At 24.1% G+C, this 26,420-nt stretch overlaps 1 protein-coding gene across 5 annotated transcripts in view; it reads right to left on the bottom strand.

Moving 5' to 3' along the window:
- The window catches only part of LOC129613868 (homeobox protein 13-like), a 69,222-nt gene extending 42,977 nt beyond the window's left edge, over positions 1-26,245 (bottom strand). The window contains exons 1-2 of one of the 5 annotated variants that reach the window (XM_055528165.1): positions 25,802-26,245; positions 10,510-11,161 (exon numbers count right to left, since the gene is read on the bottom strand). In XM_055528165.1, coding sequence (XP_055384140.1) covers positions 10,510-11,111 — 602 coding nt within the window. In that variant the 5' untranslated portion in view covers positions 11,112-11,161; positions 25,802-26,245. Of the gene's footprint in view, positions 1-5,110; positions 5,182-10,509; positions 11,162-15,671; positions 15,780-16,507; positions 16,608-25,801 lie in introns of those variants that run through there. The other 4 variants (XM_055528168.1, XM_055528167.1, XM_055528166.1 and 1 more) reach the window with 4 other exon arrangements.
- Between the last annotated feature and the right edge of the window lie 175 nt (positions 26,246-26,420).

Raw genomic sequence — 26,420 nt, 5'->3', positions numbered from 1 at the left:
ATGCTTCACGGAGCTTCACGGAGCAATACGGGTCCAGACTTGCGCTTATGCACGATTTATTTTAGTTTATCAGTTAAACAACTCAGAGATAAGTGTTGTTGTGATTCTGACGATTACAAGTATAAGAGACACAATTTAACTGTAAATATGTATCACACAAAAATAATGAATTCATTTTCAAAAAATTAAATTAAGTTAAACTTTGTTTTACTGAAAAATACTAATTATTCACAATTAATAAATGTACTCACAAAATAATATTTTAACAGAAATAACCAAAACAGGATATAATTTCTAGATACCTACATATTTAAATTTAAATTACAAGCATTTTAAATTTTTTGATAAACAATCAAGGTCTGATTATTTTAAAATTACCGGTTAGGAAATAACATTCTTATTATTAATGTAAACTTAATTACCGAAGTGGAGTAGCTTTCTATTTGTACCTTTATATGATTGATACTTTAGCAATGAAAAAAAAAATTTGCATGTTTTTTAATAAATATTGATAATAGTTAGAAATTTCGTTTCTTTGTATGCGCATACTTTGATAGGCAATTTTCATACATTTTGTTTCATCATCATTAGTCTTCTTCATAAATGAAAAACATATAAATTTTTAAAAGTGGAACTAAGACACCATTGTTTTTTTGTACTACGAGTTTAGGAATGCGGTAATATTGCATTACATTGAAAATATTGGGATTGAAAATAAGGGTTTTTGACTTCAAGAACAAGAAAAACTCTAAGAGCGTACTGCATGTAGAGAAGAACATCTCCACTGCGAATGATAAAAAAAACCAAAGTTTTCGAATTATCAACAATTTGACATTGCACTTATACAAAAGTAGTAGCTTTATATAAGGTATATTAAATGAGTGTTAATTAGAAACGAGCAGACGGTATTAAATTATAAATTGGACTTATCTCGGACTTGCATTCTATTTTGTCTTTACGGGTTAATTTTTGTTCTTCAGACAAGAAATTTACCATTACATTAATATTCCCTGGTTCAATTTCGAAGAATTATGCTTCCTTTTCATACGATCTTGCACATATGAAGGTCATAATGAAAATTTAAAATTAGTTTTACTGGTAGGAATTTGACCTTAGGCATACTAAATTTTACTATACAACTATAAAAAATACTCAATGGAGCATGTGTGCATGTAAATTCATATGTGCATATAAGCAAATAGAAAAACGCATCTGGGAGAAGAACATTAAGTATTTTTTATTACTTAGTTAATATATTTTTATTAATTTATTGTTAATATTTTTGATATATAATTAAAATTTGGTATACCGGTTCTACTATATTTCAAATATATATTTTATGGCATACAATTTCCAGTTTTGTCCCCCCCCTCCTGACAATTTTCATTATATAATTATGTATATACTAGAAAAATCAATAAATAATATGTAGGCATTTAAAACAGAAATAATTTTTTTAATAAACAAATAAATAAATAATGAAATATTAAATGTAAAAGTTAATGTGATAATATAAAATTAATTTATCATAAAATATTTATTAAAACAATATAATAATAACATTTATACTGATAGTATACATAATAAAAATTATTTATAAGTACCTATGTATACGTAGAATTATTACACATGATATAACATGTATTATATAATACATATACATACTTATAGACATTTATTTACATACATTTAAGTACGTGCGTTGTGTAAATCGCTATATATGTAGGTATTACCGTATAATAATTAATTATAATTATAATTATATTGATATACATACTTATATATGTATTATGTATGGACGTGTACATAAAAATAAAGTTAGGTACCTACATTACTTATTCTTATTAGAATAAAAATTTGATTAAAGAGAAAAATTATAAGAAGTATATTTTCAAGGAAAATTAACAAAAAAAAAATAAATAAATAAAAAAGAACATTTAAATATTTTCATTTAATTTATAACTTTGACTTTACGCACACAAATCACTTGCGTATATGTGTATGTATCGTATATGTATATATTGCTGGTTTAATTGCAATAACTCCTATCTGCAAAAGCGTGATTTTTCAAAATAAACAAAAAACTATTTATTTACTTATAATAATATTACTTAGTGATTTTTAATAAAACTATAAATATTGAAATAGTTGACCTAACTTGTTTTTTCTTAATATATTTACATTTCCAGATTGGTCACGTGGGGCAGGGCAAGTGTGTGACGCGGCTAGACGAGGCACCAAAGATTGGCATCGGAATTTAGATAGAGAACCGGGCCACGTCAACCAATCAAATAACCAAAAAATGATTTTGTGAAGATTTTGCACAATATACAGGAGTTATTGCCATTAAAGCAGCGGTATACGTGCATCATTTGAATTAATATTAAATATATTATAATCATATATACATACATATACATTCTAACTAGGTATAATAAAAAATTTTTATGAATACCTAATTATAGTTATGTAGATAGGTAGATATATAAAAAAAAAATCCTGTTTTAATTGATTTTTAATTTGTGCTTTATAATAAAATTAAAAATAAATATTCAACTTATGTATGTGTACCTACATATATAATACACATGTGTAAATGTAAGTACATAATATTTATGAAAATATATTTATGTATAAGTATGAATTAAATTATATATTTGTAAATTTATAAATGTATACTGTTATACATAAATATAAGCAAGTATCTAGAAATTTTTATAATATACATATTGGCCATATGTATAAATAAGATAGGTATTTAGTATGTACACATGTACGTACATAAACGTTTGAACATTTGTAAGTATGTATATATATAATAAGTATGTGTATATATTTTTTTAATATATTCAAACACGATGTTGATAAGGTTTCGATGTTTATTTTTTTTCATTTTCAAATTTTTGTTTCTACTTTTTCTCTGTTTTTCTATAATAAAATTTTTGTTTTTTTTTAGTATTATTATTATTATTGTTATTATTATTATTATAATATCTTGATAATAATTTAAAATTGATTAATTTTTTTCATTATTATTTTAAGTTTTTTTTTTGGATAAAATAATTATTAATGAAAGGCAAATATGACTACGCGTTAAAAAAAAAAAAACAGTTTAAAATATGTACTTGATTAAATAAAGTTGCGGAGAAAATGAAAGAGAAAGAGGCAGGGAGAGAGAGCTTGTGACAAAACCTAGCTAAAAGTTTTTCTTCTTGATTCAAAAGTTTTTATATTATTTTTTTTTGCTTTTCTTCTTTTTTTTTGAATTTATCAATTTTTTAATAAATTTTTGTTTTTTTGTTAGTTTTGAGTCCAGTACATTCTTTCTTTAGAAATTACAAATTAACACGAGCATCAATATTTTTTAAGGGGCTATGCAATTATATACATGCATATGTACATATGCATGCATAACGTTGCATATACATACACATATTTAATATTTTGTAAACATTTTAAATGTTTTTTAATTAAGTTTTTTTTGATTTTCGTTTCTAATTCGTACTAATTTTTTTCTGTTATTATTATTAATAATCACCTTCTTTAAAAACAAAAAAAAAAAAAAAACAAAGTGAGAAAGAAAAAGAATAAAATTTTTTTTGTGCACAAAAAATGAAAAAATATTTTCATTAACTTTATTTTCTGTTTTTATTTTTATTATTTTTAAATGAATTTTTAGAGCGACACATAAAAATTTTCTTACATATATTTATATATATGTATGTATATATATGTATGTATAGTGAAAAATAACACCCTATGTATAAAATATGCGTATAAAATAAGCAGCACGTATACCATAATGTTATGTACACAATTAATTTATATTTAAATATTATATATAAGTATGTAGACTTAATAATTATAGTAATATACATATGTATATGTAAGTATGTATGTACATCAAACCCGTATATTCCCGCCAATGAGAAAAAAACAAAAAAAAAATAAATTAATTGAATTCTTTTTTATTATTTTTCACTTTTTTGGTTGTTTTTCAGTTTTTTCGTCGTTTTTTTTTCGTTTTTTTTTGTTTTATATTTTGCAAATTTAGCGAAATTATTTCATTTTTTAAATGTTGTTTTTTCTCTACACTTTTTTTTTGTTTTTTATAAAAATAACTTTTTTTTATATAGCTATATTTTTCTTGTTTTTTTTTTTTTCTGCTTTTATTTGTACAATTGGAAGAGCCAATGTCTTATACATTTTTTTTTCTTTTCTTATTTAATTTTATGTATTTTTTTTATTTTGTTTTTGCTGAATTTTTTTATTTTTTTAAATTAACACAAAAAAAATGGCTCCATATAATAATATTAAAAATAAAAAAAAAATAAGTTGTACACTTGTACATACTTATGTATGCATGTATATATATATAATTTTTAATATATAAGATGTATCTATGTACATACATATATACATATATATAAAATTAACATACATTTTGAAAATATATCAGTAAATATGAATAAATTCATGAGTACATATTATATTTAAATACATATTTATATTATTATGTATGTATGTAATTGGGTAGATATTTAGATATTTATGTGTGTAGGTATATGCATAAATATTAAATTATTTGTATATTATTAATTTTGGTTTCTTTTTTTTTTGTTTCACTTTATTATCATTAATAATTTATATATTATGAACATATTATATATAATTTATTTTAATAAACATGTTTATATATATACATATAAATATATATGAATTTATATATACATACATATCATATATATGTATATAGGTATACAAATGTATGTTTCATTATTTTTCAATTTTTTTTTTAGTTTTCATATTTGTTTAATATTATTTTATATATACATATGTACATATTTTATAAATTCGTATGTACATAATAATATGAAGAAAAACATTGCATATAATATACATATGCATATAATATTAAATATCTGTAGATATATTTATAAAATGTACACACATATGTATATGTATATACATATATAATTAATGTTATAAAACAATTATATGCATATATACATATTTATATTTTTAATAATAAATTTTGATTATTAAATATATTATATTATGTAAAATTTAAATAAATAATATATATGACGGTTAGTATGTATATGTATACCGATATTTTTCACAACGCAACGATCTTCTTCATTTAAAAGGCGGATACCGACTACTGGCTTAACTTACTGTTAGTTGATACAAATCAAATAACAAAAAAAATATAACATTGAAAACACAACATATTTTTCTTTACTGTGGTGAGATAGGAAAAAAAAAAAACAATTTTTTTTGTAAATTATATATTTTTTCTGCTGGTTTTATACTATATATTCTCATATATGTATATGCATACAAAATATATACATATAGACGATATAAAAAATATATTATTATAATAATAATAATAAACGTTATCACATAAGTATATCAGAAGAATATACCAAATATAAAAAAGTATATAATCATATATTTTTAGAATTAAAACACAATATAACAATATTCACAGTAAAAATACTTATGTATAACACTAAAATAATACTAAAATAAATGTTTGTAAATATATTTGTATGTATATAAATTCAAGCGTAATTGACGAATGACTATATTGACGGAAAAAAGCTGCTATGTATACGAAAAAAGTTTTTTTACAGTTTTAATATTTTTCTCTGTTATAAATGTGCTTTTTTCATTTAATAAACGCAAAAAAAAATCAAAAATTAAGAAATAATTAAAATAAAACTTTTTTAGCTTATGTGTATGCATGTGCAAAAATATGATACATATGTACATTATGTATACATGGATAAATACTCGGATAAATATAAGTAACACAAAAATATATAAAAACAGAACACAATTTAGGCAGAAGAAACAGAGAGAATATTTATAACAGAAGAAAATTTAAAAGAAAATCCAAGAGAAGCATAAAAAAAACAAATGGAAAAGCAAACCAGAACAGTTGAATGAAAATATCAAAATTTGAAATAATGGGTGATTTTGTAATTAGAAATGTGGGGTTTTAAAAATACGACCTAATAGTGTATCTCTGTTTTTCGTCTCACTTTTTAATCACTTTCAAATTAGAATTCTCCGTTTTTCTAATTAATATTTCATTTTTACAATAATATTACTTATTCTTTCAATTGAACTTTTACTCATTTTCAAAAACAAAGTGTATAAGTTTTGTCCAAATTTTAGAAAAAAATCGAGATGCTTTTAGAAAAAAATGAGATTCCAATGATATTCTCATTCGAAAACTACATTATAAAAATATATGACACTTACTCACATTCTTCTCGCTCAACAAGTAAAAAGCGAGATACACAATCAGGCTTATAAACTTTAAAATCCCGTTTTTGTATATTTGTCCGGAATCCCACTAATTAAATATTTTCAAAAGATAAAATCGATGCCAGATAGTTGATATAACAAAATTTTTAATGTAAAAGATAATAATTTCTAGTGCATTTATTGATGTTAAAAGTGTGAAAACAAAATGGAATATATTACTCATTAATTCGTGTTAAACTGATCGAGGAAGTGCTACTATAACTGCTTGAACTAGCATTTCCTTCAAATAATTTAGCAGCATGTGGTAACACTTTCCCCCACTCTTCTTCTTAAAAATATGTATGTTTTTATTAAAGCTATTCTCGTGATATCATATTATGAAGGGGAGGAGACCACGATGCACCTTTTGGATGAACGTGAAGCGTTGATTCATAGAAAAAGCGACGCTTTAGTTTAATCCAAGCTGGGCATGTCGTTGTGGGATATTTCCTCGGAAAAATCGCTCGGGTTCATCAAAAATGTGGTTCTCGAGGGGTTGTCCTAGATAAAAAACACTTGGCGCTCGTTAGAGCGACACAAAATAAATCTTTTGGGTCGCGGTGCGTTGTTACCCCACAACCTAAAATCTACACCGTCAAAAATTAATTTGGGTAATAGAATAAAAATAAGTTCAATAATATTATTGGCAATAATATGAAAAATTATTTTTAAATAAATTTTTAAAAAAATATCCTTTAATCAAAAGAAAAGTCATTAATGTGTTAACAGGAAAATGAGAGCGTAGAATTGATATCTCTCTCAACATGTTATTTATTCCTAACAGATTTTTTTGCAAAACATATACATACAAATAAATATACAATGGCATATGTATTGCAATAAAATATAAAAGCAATACTGATAAGAAATTTTATGTTGAGCTTTAAACAAGAAAAAACTTTCGCTAAAAGTTTTTTTTATTTCATTTTTATTTACACATTCTTCACCTTTTTAGAGTGTATTGTACTAATGTTTTGACTAGACGATTAGTTAATCTGTTTTTTTTTTCATATACTTTTTTTCTTATTTTATCATTTTTATTAATTGCATCGTAATAAATCAAAATACAAAGAATCATAAATGAAAATCGTAGTAAATGGCGGATATGCGCATCAATAAGTACATTGAGAGATGTGACATTTAAAAAAGTATAAATAAATTCACTTTAGACTAGGGTCAATATTGTCTCTTGCGCAAAGTTTTACTGGGGTTTAAAATTTAAAAAAAAAAACTAAGAAAAATAAATATAAATAATTACAAATTTAATACTCGAAAACATTGGAATCATATTAATTATAATTGTTACACAAATAATTTATAATCTCCAACTTTTAACATATAAAGTTGAGTAACTTAATATAAGCATTTTGCATTTTAAATTTTCCTAATTAAATGCATTTTCCATAATTTGTTTTGAAATATAAATATTGTCATGGTTAATTTAATTTATTAATGTAAAATTAATTGAATATGAAAATTTTATAGTTTTGTATTAAATTTTTAATGCTTTCCAAAACAAACTCAATATATGCCCTTCTTTCGCTCATTGTTTTTTTTTCTCCTTCGTGATTCCCATCCCTCTCATATAAATTAGTGCTATTTCTAGGCCTCTGAAAAATTATATAGTATAGGATCCACCTTAAACTTTGAGACTTCCATCAGGGTCATAAAGTTCCTTCCGAAGCATCTCAGTTGTGGGTGAGTCACCGCCTCGCATTTACACAATAAGTACTTTGCCGTTTAGTCTTTTTCCACCAGATAGAACAATTACAATAGCCTTAAATCTGGACCACTACATGTGGTCAGTTCCCGCTCGCTCCAATGTTCGATTCTGGCTCGTTCTTCCCAATATTTCAGGCCGCGCAGGGTCGTTATCTTTGCCGCCTCAAAATTTGAAAAAGAAGAATCCGCTCCGCTTCGGACGAGGCCATCAACTTTCTCATTTTCGTTTATGCCCTAGTGTCCCGGCACCAACATCAAAATCACCTTACCATACCTAGTCAAAGGCAACATCGCATTCGATTATCAATTTGGATTCCAGTACATTAGACGACAAGGCCCTACGAATGACCCTACTGTACGACATAATAAAGATCCTGCTCAAGCTGAGGTTCCTTCTGAAGCATTCAGAGCACAAAAAATTCAATAGTACATGTTTTGCTCATTACTTAATTTAAAAAACATTCTTGAAATTTGTTTTATCAAAAACATTTTAAAAACTAAATTATTAAAAAGTCGGTTTGATCTGCTTAAACATGTGAAACCTTAAAACTGTTCCCATTCTAATTCGCTTTTATTTCGTAGATTTTATTATTTACAACGATCTGACTTGATTCTTGATATGATTTTCAAATATTTCAAAGATTTTTAAAGATTTCAAATATTTAAAATCTACTAAATTTAATAAAACTATCAAATTATAATTAAATTAAAAAACATAATGTTGTCCCAAACTACGCCACTACGACCTTAAAATTTTATAATTTTCTTTAGAAGCTTTTCTGTTATTACAAAGCTTTTTGTTATACATACATATGTACACATCAATTTAAATTCTAGAAGAAATAATTTGTTTTTTCTGCCCCAAAAATATCCAAGAATAAACTTTTTTTATTAATATTTAGATATATGTATGCACAGCATATAATATATAAGTATGTATTGTAAAAATATATATGTACCTATGTATATAGAAATATTTGATATTATTAGCTGCTTTTATGTGTGTATCACCATGTACATAGACTTTTTGTTTTATACATACAATCCATATTAGTATAATTTTAACGTGGGCTTTATTTGTAGTTGTGTTCAAATTTAAATTGGACTTTATCGCTAAGGTATCAGACAACTTCGTGAACGTTGCGATAGTGAAGTTTTTCTATACACACTTTTATCTCAATATATAAATTGGGTTGAGAAAAAATCAAGGTTATTCTGTTTTTTTTTTGTTTTCGATATACTAACACAATTTTAAAAAGCAAAAAATTCTAAAGCTTGAAACACAATAATAAAATATAACGAAAATGCATAAGTGTGAGAACAACAAGTTGCTGTGGGGTTTTCGTTTTTTAGTAAAAATGTTTTTAAATGTGTACTAAACTATATATACAAAAGCTCATTTAGGGGTCTATTATATTTATATTGCAAATGAAAATTTTCTATGTTTGTACAGTTTTTTGTACGTAGATTATATTTATAACATATGTACATACATATATTGCAAAAACATATTTACAGATTATAATTATAAAGAGCGACTCTATTTACCCTTTGGAACGGAATATCAAAAGCTACATACAAAATGAAAATACAATAAGAATTTAGTTTTCTGGAGGAAAATATACATAAGTTTTCTTGTAATTGAAGCAGTCTTAAATTCAAAAATATCGGTAACACTGTATCGTTCGACAAGAGAAATCCGTAATAAATGCTGCATCAATAGCATTAATATGGTGTTTTCAGTTAATAAAGTAATTCAAGTAGACCACGTTATTATTTCTTAATATATACCTATATGCTTGTACTCAACACAATTGAGTAACATATGTAAATATTGTATTTGTCGCATCAAATTTATTTGAGACAAACAAAAAAGGCCTTTTTTGGGAGCTTCAATGTTTTAAAAATTTTCTCAAAAAATTAACAAAACGTCAAAACTATCAAAACTTAACATATAACCGAATGTACTACAGCCGCAACTAAATAAACAACTACAACCGCGCATAAATTACACATTTAAAATAATTTTAATAAAAAATATTTAGTAATAATCATTTGCAATATGACACATTTTCCTTTAAGAACTTAATTTTAGATCTTTTACACAGAAATTCGGCAGTTTGTAACTTTCAAGTAATAAGGTACCGAAAATTGACATTTTGCTAACCTTTTTTTAATAAAAATATCAATAATGGATAACCGTTCAAACTCAAGACACAATCGTGTTGCCTTGTAGGAAAATAAATTTATCGGAAAATGGTCGAAGAACCTGTTTGAGATAATGGTAAACTAAAGAGTCATTTCGCCAACAAAAAGAGTTAAACTAGTTGGTACATTATTTATGAAATGTTTTGATCGGACAACAACCATACTTACCCATTATTTTATACTGACGAATTATTGAGGTAGTTTTTATTAATTTTAATTTAGGCAATTTGTACATAAGTAAAATTTAGTTTAACTTACCTTATAATTTTATCTTCATTTATTAAAACTCCAGTAACATTTGTTGTTGTTGTTGTTAAAGCATTGATTTTTATAGATGGTGCTGTTGTTCCAACTGTTTTTAATATTGTGGATGTTGGTGGTGTTTTTGGTATCGTTACTGTTCCTATTGTTGATTTTCTTATACAAGTGTTATCATCTTTTAATGTTTCAATATTACTATTTGTATCGTCACAAAATTGAATTTTATTATTTTTTATACACGTGATATCACTGCTCTTATTATTAGAATTGTTATTATTACTATTATTACCATTATTATTATTATTGTTATTATTATTATTATTACTTGTTACATTTGATGCTGATATACATTGTATTATTGCGCCACTACCAATTGAATCACCTATTAATTTATTATCTAGACTGATTGTAGCCGGTATTGGATTTAAATTTCTGTTCGTTAAAATTTCACGATTTTCAAATGTAATATCACGTTTAATTTCGATTTGATTAATAACTATTATTCGATTTGCGGTTACGGCAGTATTTTTAGTTGTTTGTAAATTTTTATTAGCTGCTGTTTGAGCGGTTTGTTTATCTCCAATGTTATTACGATGCATTTTAAAATATTGTTTTGTTTTTGTAATGAGTTAAAATTTATAACATTTATCTGAAAGTAAAAATATAGAATAATCGAATATTAAAAAATTGGATCTAAACAAATGTAGTTGTATAAAACAAAACATGATTTTTTTATTAAATATTTACATAAATGAAGGTAAAATCGTGTAACTAAAAAATTACATTTTTATTAGTTGTATAGTTTCAAATGCAAGTATCAACGGTGAAAACGGTAATTTAATACAATAAAAAATTACAAAATTCAGCATGTAAAATGCTAAATTCTATCCCATCTAGTTATCTATTCAACATACTGACAACAGTCTAGTTTTAATATTTGATGCCACTAGCTATACTTAAAAAGTATAGCTAGTGGCATCAAATATTAATTGTAGGATTCCTTTTTCTACATTAGTATTTTCATTAGGTATTGAATATACAAACCACGTTTTCCTAAATTAGCGAATTAAATTTTATATCACATGAGATTAAAAATTCGGTCTTAAATTGAAAGCAGAACAAGAGCGATTCTCCGCGACAAAATGTCAAAATTTAAAGACAATACATATATATAAATGGAACCGCCCAATAATTCAGCGAATTTTACTGCTGGCGGTTGTTTTTTTCATATCATCTCTGTTTCCATGCATGTCTAATATTATATGCAAAATACTGAACAGTTAGTTTTACCGTTCCGCTATTGTTTTGGGTTAGCAACGGAAATCGGCCGCTGTTGCCGTTAACCACTTTTCAATTAACAGTTGATTTTCTCTAATAGGAAAAACAGGTAAAACAATAATAAATAAAAATGCGACTAATAAATTTACAAGTATTTTATTTTTAGGAATAATCACGAAATTGATTGAGGAGACGTGTATAATAAAAATTAATACAGGAAAAATTTACAATATGCACGATATACGTCTGTATGAATTAGATAAAATTGTCATTTCTGAAGTAAGCGAACGAGATCATATGAAAAGACATTGCAATTGTTCATATACGTATGTATGCATATGCAAAACCGATATTTTTTAATAAAAATTTATTTATAAAACTTGAACGACATGTTTTATAATAAAATTAAATTTATTAATTTTTTCATCATTTTTAACATTTTATTTTACAGTAGGATTTTAATTGTTTTTGTTCGTTAATTGAGTATTAAACAGAGCTTTTCGAATAAAATGATTTTGACACTTTGTTGAGTATATGTTGCTTTGCGGTTGTGTTGTACCTCATTCTCTTAAAATTGAAGCGACAAGGCAGTTGATATTATTATTGTTATTATTATTAAGAGAGTAAAATAAGCTTAAGAGAGTAAAATAAACAACATTGGACACACACACCTATTATTAAGAGAAATTCAATTGTATGCACATATTTCAAGGAATGGACTAAGTATGGGTATGTATGAGCATGACACTTGGAGAATATATATAAATCTACAGTTTTTTCTTTCACTTTTTTTACCCTCTTATTTATTTATTATTTATTTATTTTTTATATTATATACATATGTACATAATTATATCGAGAAACTGCAAATGGCCTTGAAAAAACAATAATGAATTTATATAAAAAGTTTTTTTTGGTGTATGTAGACATATAAAAACAGAAATTACAACCTATACTTACATACATTCATACATGTATATAATATAGGTGGTAGAAGCTTTTGTTAAGTTTTAGCACAAATGTAAATTGCAAAAGTATAAATTACATATTTTTTGCTTTCATTCCAGTCTTCAAATAGCATTGCATTTAATATTTGTACATACATATCCATATATGTACATCCAAAAAATAATTATGTACAACTTGTGTACAAACATATTATGTTAATATTATGTTTTACAGAAAGATTAATTTACAATTGAACAGAAGACTGCTTACACATTTGTTTTATTCAATGAAGTGCTCTTATGCATTTGGAGGCTGTTTGTGAACTGTAATGAGAAGGGAAAGCCGACATTCGCCAATTTGTTACGATTTAAATATATGTATTTGCCAAAATGCACTATATACGGAATGGGGGAGTATTATATATTGTTTCTTACGAGTATCATGACGTATGCCTCGAAAAGGTTCTTGGATTTTTATTAAAGTTTTCAACTTTCTTACACTTTTGCAAATAATTTCTTGTTGTTTTTTAAGTTCTAAAATTGCTTGATTTAGGTTTAAGTTTTTTGACTATGTTCAAGACATTCCTTAAAAGAGTTTCCATAATAATTAAAATTGTAATTTACTTGCAGTGACAATTTACTTTTTATAGGTTTGTAAATATTTTCTTAAAAAATGTACGATTTTTGAGTGAAAGGTTTGCTGTGAAATTACAGCAATACAATATTTCGAATTACAATTCAGGAAATTTTTAGTGTAAAATAGGAATATTTTTAGTGTAGTTTCATAATGTATTGCTGGTTCGATATTATTAGTGGTAAACCTAGTACACAGAATTTAAGACAACATAGTGTTACTTGACAACTCAACGTATATTATGCATGTAAGTATTGAGTGCTGAACTGTGTAAGTCTACCGTATCATTGCAGTGTGAAAAAAAATCTATTTTGATATTTTTTTTGAGAGACAATTAGAAAAAATGTCATTTAAAATTATTGCAAATCTTTTTTAGAATTTTCTATTTCGTTCTATGAAATTCTATTCATTTGAAGAAAATCTGCTTTAATTGGTTTTGTACTTTTACCTTTGTACTCTTATACCACAACGAATTAACATTTTAAGAAAATTACATGAATAAAAAAAAATTTTTTTTAATTTATGCTTGCAGTTTCTTACTTATAATAATAAGTTTCTTACGAATAAAAAGAAGTAAGTAGTAATTAGAATTTTAAATAGGTAATTGGAAAAAATCATAAAAAAAAATCATAAGACAAGCAGGAGTAGAAACTTCTGGTACTATAATTAATAAATCAGTTAAATTTTGGGATATGCGGACGACGTAGATATAGCTGGGAAAAAGATAATGGCCACCAAAGAAGTATTTATTAAAATTGAAAAAGAAGTAAAAGAAATTGGACTAAGTATTAATGAATTTAAGACGAAATTTATGGCATCAACACGAGAAAGCAATGACCAAAACTTAAGAATAAATGATTATAATAATATTTAGTAAAATAAAATAGTCAGATATAGATATATGTAAATTTTAATCCATGTCAGACAGTTCAGACGATTGAGATACGTGAGAATGTACAGACAAACAAAAATCTTGCATGCCAAACTCATGCCCATATCTTCTCGAAATTTTGTGATAAATGTGTTGACGAATTAATTAAGAGCAATTAATGGATATAGAATTCTAAAATTTTTTCGGAAACGTGCAAAATATACTAATACAAAGGCATTATAGTTTCAGAAATATAAATAGAGCAAAGCAAATAGTACAGAACAGAGTCACAAAAATTCGAAAATGAAAAAGTTGGTAAAATTATTGGAAAATTTTATGATATACCTATACGTAATGTAAATATGAACTTGTATAACGAAAATTCCAAGCTGCTTTTTATCTCTCTTAAATACAATAATTTTAATTTGAGTGAATGGATATAAGATATTCAAGATAGTGATTATCGATTACATTTTTCAAAACATAGGTATAATTTAAAAAATATGCCATTCTCTTCAGTTCATTAAGGTATGTATGAATGCATGTATGTAGAAGGACTTAAGTAGAAAGATTTCACATATGAATACTGATAACATATTATATACATATGTATATATTTAGATATACATATTTTTTTTTTTTAAATTGATCCCGAAAATATTATTTTAAAAAATTTTAAAACACATTATCATGAATCTGTATGCACTTATATATAAGTGTATGTACATATATCAAAACAACTATATAATATAACATACTTTTAAAAAATTTCAAGTAGATATACATACATACCTTTTTTAAACAGATTATTAAAAAATTGTTATTGTTAATATTATTGTTATCAATGCAAAAAAAATATTCCGAACATATATATATATATATATATACATATACCTATACATAGTATATATAAATAAATATACACAGTGTATATGCTTATAGAATGTAATTTTAATTGAATCTATAGACATTCGCTTTTCCGGTATATGTAATATATATATGTACATAAAATATATATATAAGTATGTATATATATTCTAAACACACACACAATAAATTTGGAGTACCAACAATCTAGCAGAATATTTGCATTCGGTTCTCAATGTCATCTTAATTCTTGTTTTCATATTGTTTTAATTTTTTTTTTTGTGTGTACTTTTATACCATTAAATTCTTCTATTTGAAAATTAATCTATTTGAAAGGGATTGAATTTAACAAAAAATAGCTTTAAATAAGTATATTTTATTCCATTTTCAATAAGTTTTATAAGTAAATGAAATAAAAATCTTACATAATGCACCAAAAGACCGAAATTTTGTTTTTGATAGTAAAACTTAAAAAAAACGGTTTAATTTCAATCATTAGAAAAATAATGTTGAAACTTTAGTTAAAGAACATATGTAATAACAATAAAAAAGATTTACTTACAATTATTTATATAAAAATTCATATTCTGCTTAAAAATGTTGCCGCATTTAACATTTTTTTTATTACAAATATTAATATTTAATATACATACTCATATTATGTTTTTTTTTAAATTAGTATGTAAATTACTTTTAGTTTAACACCAAGCAATTCTGCATTAGTTAAATTACCATTATAATATATGTATATATAACATAAAAATTATATTAATAATTAAAATACACTTTTACACAACATACATACATGCATTTGTATATATATATATATATATCTGTATATATACTAACATAATTAAAATTCCAATTTAATTAATGTAAAATTTGCAAATCAATAATAATTAATAGTTATTATATATAGCAATAATAATATTTCCAATCACTTATGTACCCGTATATGTATTTGAATGTACGTGGTGCTATAAATCAAAAAAAAATATGTAATTATATCTAAAAATTGTAAAACTTTTCCAATATTAAGAATAATATCTACCTAATTATGATTTTTAAGTAAATAGAATTTTTTTTTTTAATTTTTCCAAAATCTTTCTTAATATTATCGACATTTAGATAAATGTAAATACATATATCAAATGTATATATATATATATATGTATATAATATGCACAAGCAATGCAAGTACTCTTATGCTATATATATATTTTACATTCATATAGATAAGCGTACATACATATGTATATTTAAGAACAATTTGATTGCAATTTTGATTGAAATTTAAAAATAATTTAAAAGCAAAAAAAAAAAAAAACAATTACACACTAAAATTGTTTTTATTAAATTCATTTATTCACTTATTTATTTACTTATTTATTTATTTACATAATAATATGTTTTAATATTTTTATTTATTATTTTTATTAATGACATATATACATACAGGTCTAAGTAAAACCGCACTCATTTATAGAACGATATAGAACTAAAATTAAAAACTCAAACTTTTCCTCAATATCAAAAATATAAAACTATTTTTAATTGAAAATGCATATTTTTTTTTATAGGTAAGTATGTATGAACTCGTATTTATAACGTATATACATAGCTATTTATAAGTATACATACACTCATAACACATTTTGTTCTATACATATTGTATATGAATATTTTTTTTATCGTAAATCCTAATAAATTTTTCAAATATATGTTTCAGACAATAATAATAGTTGTAAATATACATCAAAACAATTTCTATGTACATATATATTTATAAACGTATGTACATATGTATACTTAAAAGACGAAAACGAAATCAAAATACAAGAATAAAAAACAATAAGAAAAAAAAAATAAATAAATAAAAAAACTTTATTTAAAAACCGGCATCGAATCATCAACAATACAAGCCAGACAACTAATTTTTTGGTGCATTTACTAAAAATTTTTAAGATATCAAAATTAAATACATTTCAAGTTCAAAGTATAACAACATATATGTATGTATAGGTGTTGTGTAACTACATCCAATTATGCATAAGATTACATTACCAAGCACAAAAAAAAAATGAAATCAAAAATAATAAAAGCAATCATTTAAAATTCTAAAATATGAAAGCTTTGAAATGAAAAACTACATATACAATTAAAATTAAAAAAAAGGGTAGTCAGAAAGTTTTCCAGAGAAATTCAATACAACAAAAAAGTTTCTCTTTTAAATAAAAAAAAATTTTATGTGATCAGTGATATAACCGACTGCAATGTATATTTGTGTAAGTTTAGCAAAAGTACAAACACTTCTTTCCAATTCCAAGGAAGTGGATGATATTTTAAATAACATACCTAAAAATATGTAAATTTGACTCTTAATACAGTCTTTGTTTTTTGTCTAAAAAATTCAACAGTTTGCTCTTGTTGTAAAAAGAACTCAAATATTAAATTTCAAGAAATTCCGTCAATTAGTTCCGAAGATATAATAAAAGATGAAAAATCGGCTCGTAATTCGGTTTCCGAGTTCTGGTATTTCCAAAAAAAAATTTAAAAGTTCACAGCTTTAACACAATTTGACTGTTAAATTTAAAAGAAGTAGGTTCATTTCTCTTTATAAGCGCAAAACTATAAAATCGCCACGCAAAAAATGACCAGTCCCCGAGGTCTAATATATCCTAAAAGTAGATCAATTAGTGACATAACCAAAATAAAGTTACGTATTAAATTTCATCAGTTTAGCCAAACTTGAGGTACACGCGTGGACCACAAACCGACAGACAAACAATCAAACAGAAATCTCTCAAAAATTTGGCCTCCGTACTACGGAAAAATAAGTTCTTATCGAAAACTCGACATTCGAAATTTGGTACCATCAAACACAAATGCACAAATATTTACGCATAAAATATTATGCATTATATGCTGTATGCACTTCTTTAATATAATTTAAGAGAAATTTTTTATATTGTACATTTTTTTGTAAAAACACAAGATTTCCAATATGTTCATACATACATTTACATAGATATACGGGATATACATATATATAGATATGTATATACATTAAAAAGCGATAAAATAGAAAATACCGTAACTAAACCTATGAAAAGCAAAGTGTTTTTATATAAAAAAATAATATTGCACCCCTTAAAGTATACTATTTTAATTAGAAAAAAATTGATACATTTTATATTAGCTATTCTGTTATATTCGCATTTTAGGAAAAAATTTAAAATATAATTTTTAGGAAATATTCCTTAATTTTAGAGAGGCAAAATTTTAAATTATTTTTCTCAAATAATGTCTTAATAATGAACACTTTTGCCACATCATACAATACGGTTTTCGGTCGTTTATGGACTGATCGCATCAAATTTTAGTATGTTATCAAGTTTGATTTATAATCTGCTTAAAAGCCGAGATACAAAAGAAAACTTTCAAAACTAAAGTCTGGAAAAATTAAAAAAAAAATTTGTTATTTCAATTTTATTATATTGATGAATTGGTGCTATAAGAACTAGACAGCCCCATTTAAAAATACTATAGTAAAATGTTGTAATATGTACATATATGTATGTATGTATATAATGTGTATTTGGAAGCATAATAGACATTTATTAATATAAAATAATTACTGAAAACTATTAAAATTTTTTTAGTATTGTCTGTGCCTACAAATACTTAAACACATGCGCTCATTATATTTTACACTTTTTTTCATATACAATAATTGTTCGAAATATTGTTATATGTATACATATGGTATAGTCGATAGTGTGGAATATGCAACATTTATGGATGCATACATTCAAAATTAATTGCATTATAAGCATTTGATTGGAAACTTACACAAGTTTTTGTTGCATTCTATTTAATGCATTTTAAAATGCAAAGTTTTTATGATTTTTTCCTATTTTTTTATATGAAAGCTTTTTATAATTTTGTATTTTACGATATATATCTATGTATATATGTATGTATATATGAAATGCTAATTTAAATTTAAATAGAAAAATTAAACTTCCGTATGTCTGTATGCAAGCTTGTATATATATACATGTATGCATTAAATGTACTACATATTTCAAACTACAAGAATAGCTTATAATGCTACTACCACTAGAACCACTTATCAAAGCTAATTATTGAAGCACCAAAAGAGGTGACTACAGAAACCAATTAGAAAAACAGGCATAACTGTTTTGGTTTATGGATTTTGTGTTTTTTTCCTACCTTTTTTGCACCTTTATTATTATTATGCATATATATGTATGTATATAATGAGTATAACTAAAAATAGTATTGTCGCGACATATTAATAAGATTACAAAAAAATTTTACTGTTTATTACGTATTACTTGTTTTTATATTTTACTCGCTGGGCTTTATATAAATACACGTTAGATACATATGTATATACTCGTATTTATTGACATACATATGTACATATATTCGTGTTCGTTTCAGTAATTAACTGATTTGAATAAATCTGAGCCATTCCAGAGAGAGTGTTAAAAACTAATAGCCAAAACCAATGGATCTGATGAAAACAGAAATGTTTTAAACGTCTAACTTTTATGGCTACTCAGTCGTAAAATTAAGTCCAATATTTTAACATAATCATATAACATACATAGAATTGCTATGAGAACTGCCATTTGAGATTGTATATGGTTTGCACAGAGTTACGGTCTGAAATAATGCAAACTCATATCTCAATAAAATTATTTTTGTTCAATTCTATTTTTACTACAATTTCAATAATTTCTCAGATTTTCATTAAATTATTATTTAAATGGCAGCTATAGATACTCGTACTTTAAGCTTTTGAAACGCTTTCAATATTGAATATATAATAAAATAAAATTTCTAATAATTTCGACTAAAATTTTTGGGATTAGCGGTCATTTTCGTAAAATTTCAGTATAAACCAAATATTTTTGGATGTACGATGAATTTGATCTTGAAGTTATCCATATAAAATGAAAATAATTTTTATAAAAATAGTGTATCGGTTATATTTTGTTTAATTTACTTTATTTTATTAAACAATGTGATCTTAATAGTTTCTGACATATTGCGAAATTACTCAAACAACTGCCCCAAGTAAAGTCATATTGAAATTAGTCTAATATTCACTATTATTAAAACAACTTTCAACATTTTATTAATTGAACGGGACTATAGTTTTTAATTATCTTTTAATTATATTAATTTTAATGTCAGATATAATCAAATCTAATCTCCGATTTATTTACGTCTGTCTAATTATTAATTCGATTAATAAATTTATTTTCAAAAGTTTTGCAAAAATTTCAATTTCATTAAAATTTCATGGTGCCTGAACACAAAACAATATCTTATTTCTCCATTCTATAATAGAAAACTAAAACACTAAAATGACATTAAAAAATCAAAATTTACTAATAATAAAAAAAATGGTTTTTCTCAGTCTGCTAATTAAATTTTTTTTTTTAATATTTCAATAACAAATACTTTTTCCGATGTCCTTGAATTAATATGCAAAGGAATAACAACCTTCAAACCTTTATATATGTATACATAAATTGTATATAAACATTTCAACATACTGTACATTACACATAATACATGTACATACATTTTTACAAGGTAATTACATACAGATATTATTTATATATGCATGTATAACAAACGTATTTATAAAAGCACATTTGTGGAGTTACGGTTGTTCTAAAACTCCAATTATATATACATAAGTACTTGGAGATACTTGCGTAATATATACATATATATTGTATAATGTACGTATAATTTAAAGCATATTGCGTACACTTAAAATAAATTTTGACAAAAATCAAATGAAAATAAGTTGCATATAACGTATTCTTATAAGAGAATACGTGTATATGTATGTTTGAATAAATATTTTTAATTAAAATCTGTACAACTCTTAAACTATGTGTTAAACTAAAATTCGCCAGCATTTAAAAAAAATTTATGTTGTATCGCAGTTCAACTTTATACAATTTTATCAAATCAACCCCAAAAAACACACATATATGTATGTACAAGAAAAATATGCCGAAATGATTTGACATTGCAAAATCACGTAATTTAATACAAATAATATTCACTTATTCCTTTTTTTTTCGCATTGGTCATCTTCCTCCTCTTCTTCTGTCGTTAGAAACAAACTACAATTAAATTCTGGTTACTAAAAAAGAAATTATTTTTTTTCAGTGAAAGCTTTCACTGAAAAGCTTTACCTTTTTTCCATAAAAATAAAAAATTGATGAACGTTCTTTTTTACTCCGTTCTTTCTTGTTTTTCTCAAAAAGTTATAAAAATAAAATTAGGTCAAAAACAAAAATAAAAGGATACAATTATCTATTATACACACAAACATGATATTTATTTGCGCACATTCTTAAAGCCTTCAAACACAAACAGATGATCAGAGATTGATCCAAAAAAAATTTAGAAAATCTCTTTATCTCTCAATCTATTAAAAGATTTCTGTACACTGTCCAAGATAGACCATGTAACCAATGTGTGCAAAGCCAAATTTCTAAGAAATGAGTCGGAACCAGAAAAGTCGGTTTTAATTTCTGAAATTTAGAAATTTCGTCTTTAGAAAATTTTAAAATTTACATCAAACTGTATTTTTTAAATTTTCTTGTAAAAACAAACTAAACAATGGGAGTTGGTACCAGCTCTGTAATAAAGATTCAATATAGTACCGAAATAAAAAAAAGAAAACTAGACAATTAAAAAATGGAATATATTTCTTTCAAAATTAAGAATTTAAGTACAAAACATAAATAATATGTAGCCATAAATATTTAATTTTAATTTGAAAAATAACCTTTGAATTTTATAATTTTGATTTTTTTTTTATTATTTTTATATACTTGCATAAAAATATCAAGGACATATCTCTTTTTTGAACAAGGTAAAAAGGAATAAAGAAACAACGTAAGAAATATTTCAAGGATATTCGCATCAATATCCGAAACATATTTTTATTTTTCAAATTAATATAGCTACATGCATGTGTGTACATATATAAGCATATGTGTATATACATTTAAATTAAGAATAAATCGATACTTTCTCTTAGTGAATACTTCTGATTTTGTACAAATGATTACCACTCAAAATTATTGAATTATATACAGATGTATGTATTATTTCAATCAAATATCTGTGATGTATGTATATATATAAATAGTAATCAAATATCTTATGATTGTCCTTGCGTACCCACATAGAAAGAACGGCCTTTATTTTTATTTGTTTTATTTTGTATATTTGTTAATAAAACAAAAATGCAAAATAAAACTGAAAAATTTACTAATAGTAAATCACATTACGGTCACACTTTTAAAAAAATTTCGTCCATTTCAAATAAGTTTCAAACAAAATGTTAACCGATCCTGATACTTTATACGTACATGTCCCTAAAAATATGCAAAATACATAAAATTCAATAAATTAACAGGTAATGTTCAAACAAGAATTTGATTAATTAGCGACTTATTTTTGCAAAATGACAAAAGAATTTAATTGGCACTAATATTGTAGCGAATAGAAAAGTAACAGAAGCTCATGAGTTTTATTCCCTAAACATTGAATCGTTTCTGTATATACTTCAATATTATAATTAATTTTTATAAATAAGGGCTCAATAAATCCCAGTATTCCAACGGTTGTAATAACTTTGAAAACAGATTAAGTAACATTCTATACTTATATATAAATACTACACGAAATTCGGCATATCGGGATATAATGTGTTTCAATTAATCTAAATTAGATCTCTTTAAATTAACCAATATCAGATAAATGTAATATTGAGATGGTTTTAGGTTTATCTGTTGGAGGTTTTAGGAAGAATCAATTTACTATTGCGAGTTTATAATTTAATTAACATATTATAAGGCTCTAGTATTATAACTAGAAGATATTATTGACTTCTAGTTAAACACATTTAGATTTGTTTCATACAAAACCATTATCTAATGCATTATATTGAAAAAAAAAAAAAAAAAAAACAAAAAATAATTCTTAAGTTAATCTTTTTGGTTGGTCTCATAAATCAACGGACTTAAAACCAGTTGGATATTTTGCAAGCTTACTTAAAAAAACAAAATAAATTGAGATACAACTCTAAGAAGTGGGATCGTCCATGAGTAGTCAAAATGGTTGCAAATAAATTATTCAATGTAATAAAATACGCAAAAAATATTCTAAATTATTTAACGATTAATAAAAACATTTGGAAGATTTAAATCACACTAAGAAGCAAGAAAAAAGTGTTCATATCGTATAAAGAACCTATTTCATTAACTAATATAAGAGTATCATTAAAAGTAGCTATTTCAAAAATTATTTCCAATAAAGCATTAACAAATTCGCGCAAATCTTAGCTTTAATCATTGAAAATTTTGTTATTATATTTAAAATTTTAAAGCCGAATATTAAAAATAAAAAGAAAAGCGGTTAAGAAAAATTGGTCCTCAAATGAGTATACATTAATGTAAATCAAAATATAACACATACATAATATATACATATGTACATATACTTATTATACTAGATATTCCAAATATACCTAAATACACCATCCATTCATAATTTTCTACACAAATTACATTAAATAAACTTCCGTTTAGAAAATCAGAAAAATTTCTATATCTATTTTTTTTTTACTTATCTACATACATACGGTACATACAGACAACAAAACACACAAAATAATGTTATCCTTTTAGCTTTCTTATACCTATACCATAATGTATTCACAAAAAAAAATATAACAATAACAGAAAACAAAACAAAAAAAAACAAAAAACGTAAAGAGAAAGAAAAAATTGTGGTAGTCCAGTCAGTCCTACCTCACGCAAAATATTTTTGAATGTCATGTTCCCCTCATCTTTATACATTTTCTTTTTTTACATCATCGTTTTTTTTTTCTTTTGTTATGTTTTTTGTTTAGTTTGTTCTTTTAACTGTGCAATCATTTTGTTGATTTTTGGGACGTTAGATACTTCATTTAACAAAAAAGAATAAACGCATATGCATTCGAAAAAAGAGATTTCAATGCTTGTAAATTAAATATTTTAATTATTGTAACAATTTTATAAATCTTATGCACATCCAATGCAAAATATGTATATTTTTTAAAAAATGTAAAATTGTTCTATGCAAACCTCGAAATTCGCCCAAGAAACGTTAAGTTGGTACCTAACTACATAGATATTTATACGAGAATTTTTTTTTAATTTATAACACCTATTTATGCTAACAAATTTAAAAAAATACGCAATTAAACATACGCAGTAAACATTTTTAAGAAAACAAATTATAAACATTACAAGTATAATTTACAAATATACATTTCCATACATTTAAATGTGTATTATATGAAATTAAATGTAGATATTAATTAATAAATTACATTGTACTTTTACATAAACCATTATTCATATAATAGGTGGGGTAGGGATACCCTACCTACTTACATAGAAGAAAAGTTCAGAATTCAATAGGCTATGCATGTATGTATGTATATCAAACTAACTTAGACCTCTTATGCAACTTCTAATTCGCTATTAAATATTGTTTCTAAATCAATTTCTTGCATAAATATAAAAACTATATTTATAACATTATAATTATTATTAAATAATTTATTTAACATTCTTTAAAATTATTGCTGTAAAGTCAGGTTGTAGACAAAAAGCAAAAAATTTTCATACAATATCTGTATGTAGCCCACTTATATATGCGTAGTGAATTAAATGTTTTTGATTAAGCTATTGAATTTTAAAATGTAGTAGATATTTAATGATAGTTATTTATCTTAAAATGTTTAACATTTTTAAAAAAAATTGCTAACGAATGTTTTGATAAAAAACCTTTATTAAGACTACTTGAAAAACTTTAATTCCAGTCATTGAATTACATAATATATTCAATTTATATTGTATTTCATTATGCATCACTATATTTTGAATTGAAAATAGGAATTTGAATATATGCCTCTCTAATATATTTATGGATCTATCTAATATGGACCTATTAATTGACTTGCATTTATTTCTTATTCTTTTTTATAGTAGTAGATCCATACGACTATCAATAGGTTGTTATCTACCTACTTAAATACTTATTCAGTTTACGATTATTACAGTTTTAAACGCATGTAACACAGAATTTAGATATCAAATGATGATCATGAACTTTATTTGATTAGAATTGAATGGTATTATAGTTTTTCATTGAAGTTCGCGGAAATTTGCAAATCAAACTTTCAACAAAGTATAAAAAAAAAATAAAAAAGGAACGATCAACAAAATTTGATAAAGGAAACCGTGCCTGATTTATTGTACATAATTGAAGTTTTGGAAGAACATTAAGCAATGGTACTTAAATATTTTAAGCCAATCTTCTTCAGACAGCTTCTAATATTTGACAATTTGATGATCCAAACTATATTTAAATAGCCCTTGGATGATATATTTACCTATAATAATAATTTTTTTATTTTTCGAATGTTTACATATTTATACATATATGTATGTATGTATTTATATTTTATGTATTCAGATATAACAAAATACATTTCATTAATATTTTTTTAAAATATTTATGAATTCAGTATGCACTTTGAGTTTGAATATTTAATAATATATGTATACTTACGTATTTTATAGCTACATACGTATATAGGTATATATATATAAATGCATTGTAATTTTAAAGTAGTAATACTTTTTTTGTTATGACATCCTTTAGTTTTACCCCAACAAAATATTAATAATAAAACAGAACTAGAGATAATATTATAATATGAAGTATAACAATGAAGAAAAAGAACACAAAATTATTATATTGCACCGGACCCCTATCCACTTATAAGAATTTTTTCACTATTTTTTTCTACTTTCATAAATTTTAGTTTCTTTTCTGGTAATTATTAAAAATCTTATCGTACATTCTTTTGACATTTGACGACTCTTATAATATTTAATATTGTAAATGTTTTACATAGTTTCTTAATAAGATATAATAATGAATATTTTCAATAAATATTAAATTATTTTCAATAAAAAATTAAAAAAAATATTTCGCGACAAAATATTTTGAAGTATAATTCGATTTTCATTTGCTTTTATTATTATTCACATTTGACACAACACAACACCATTTGGAGACCATATGAAAACTCTCCACTTTTGACATTTTTTAATAATCGTACGTACGTTGTTGACTAAACTTTAAATTTGAAGTGTTTACACATTAATTTATATTTTACAATTTA

This window comes from Condylostylus longicornis, unplaced genomic scaffold (assembly GCF_029603195.1).
Source record: "Condylostylus longicornis isolate FDR11 unplaced genomic scaffold, ASM2960319v2 ptg000092l, whole genome shotgun sequence".
Taxonomy (NCBI): domain Eukaryota; kingdom Metazoa; phylum Arthropoda; class Insecta; order Diptera; family Dolichopodidae; genus Condylostylus; species Condylostylus longicornis.
This window is presented reverse-complemented; position numbering and strand designations above follow the sequence as displayed.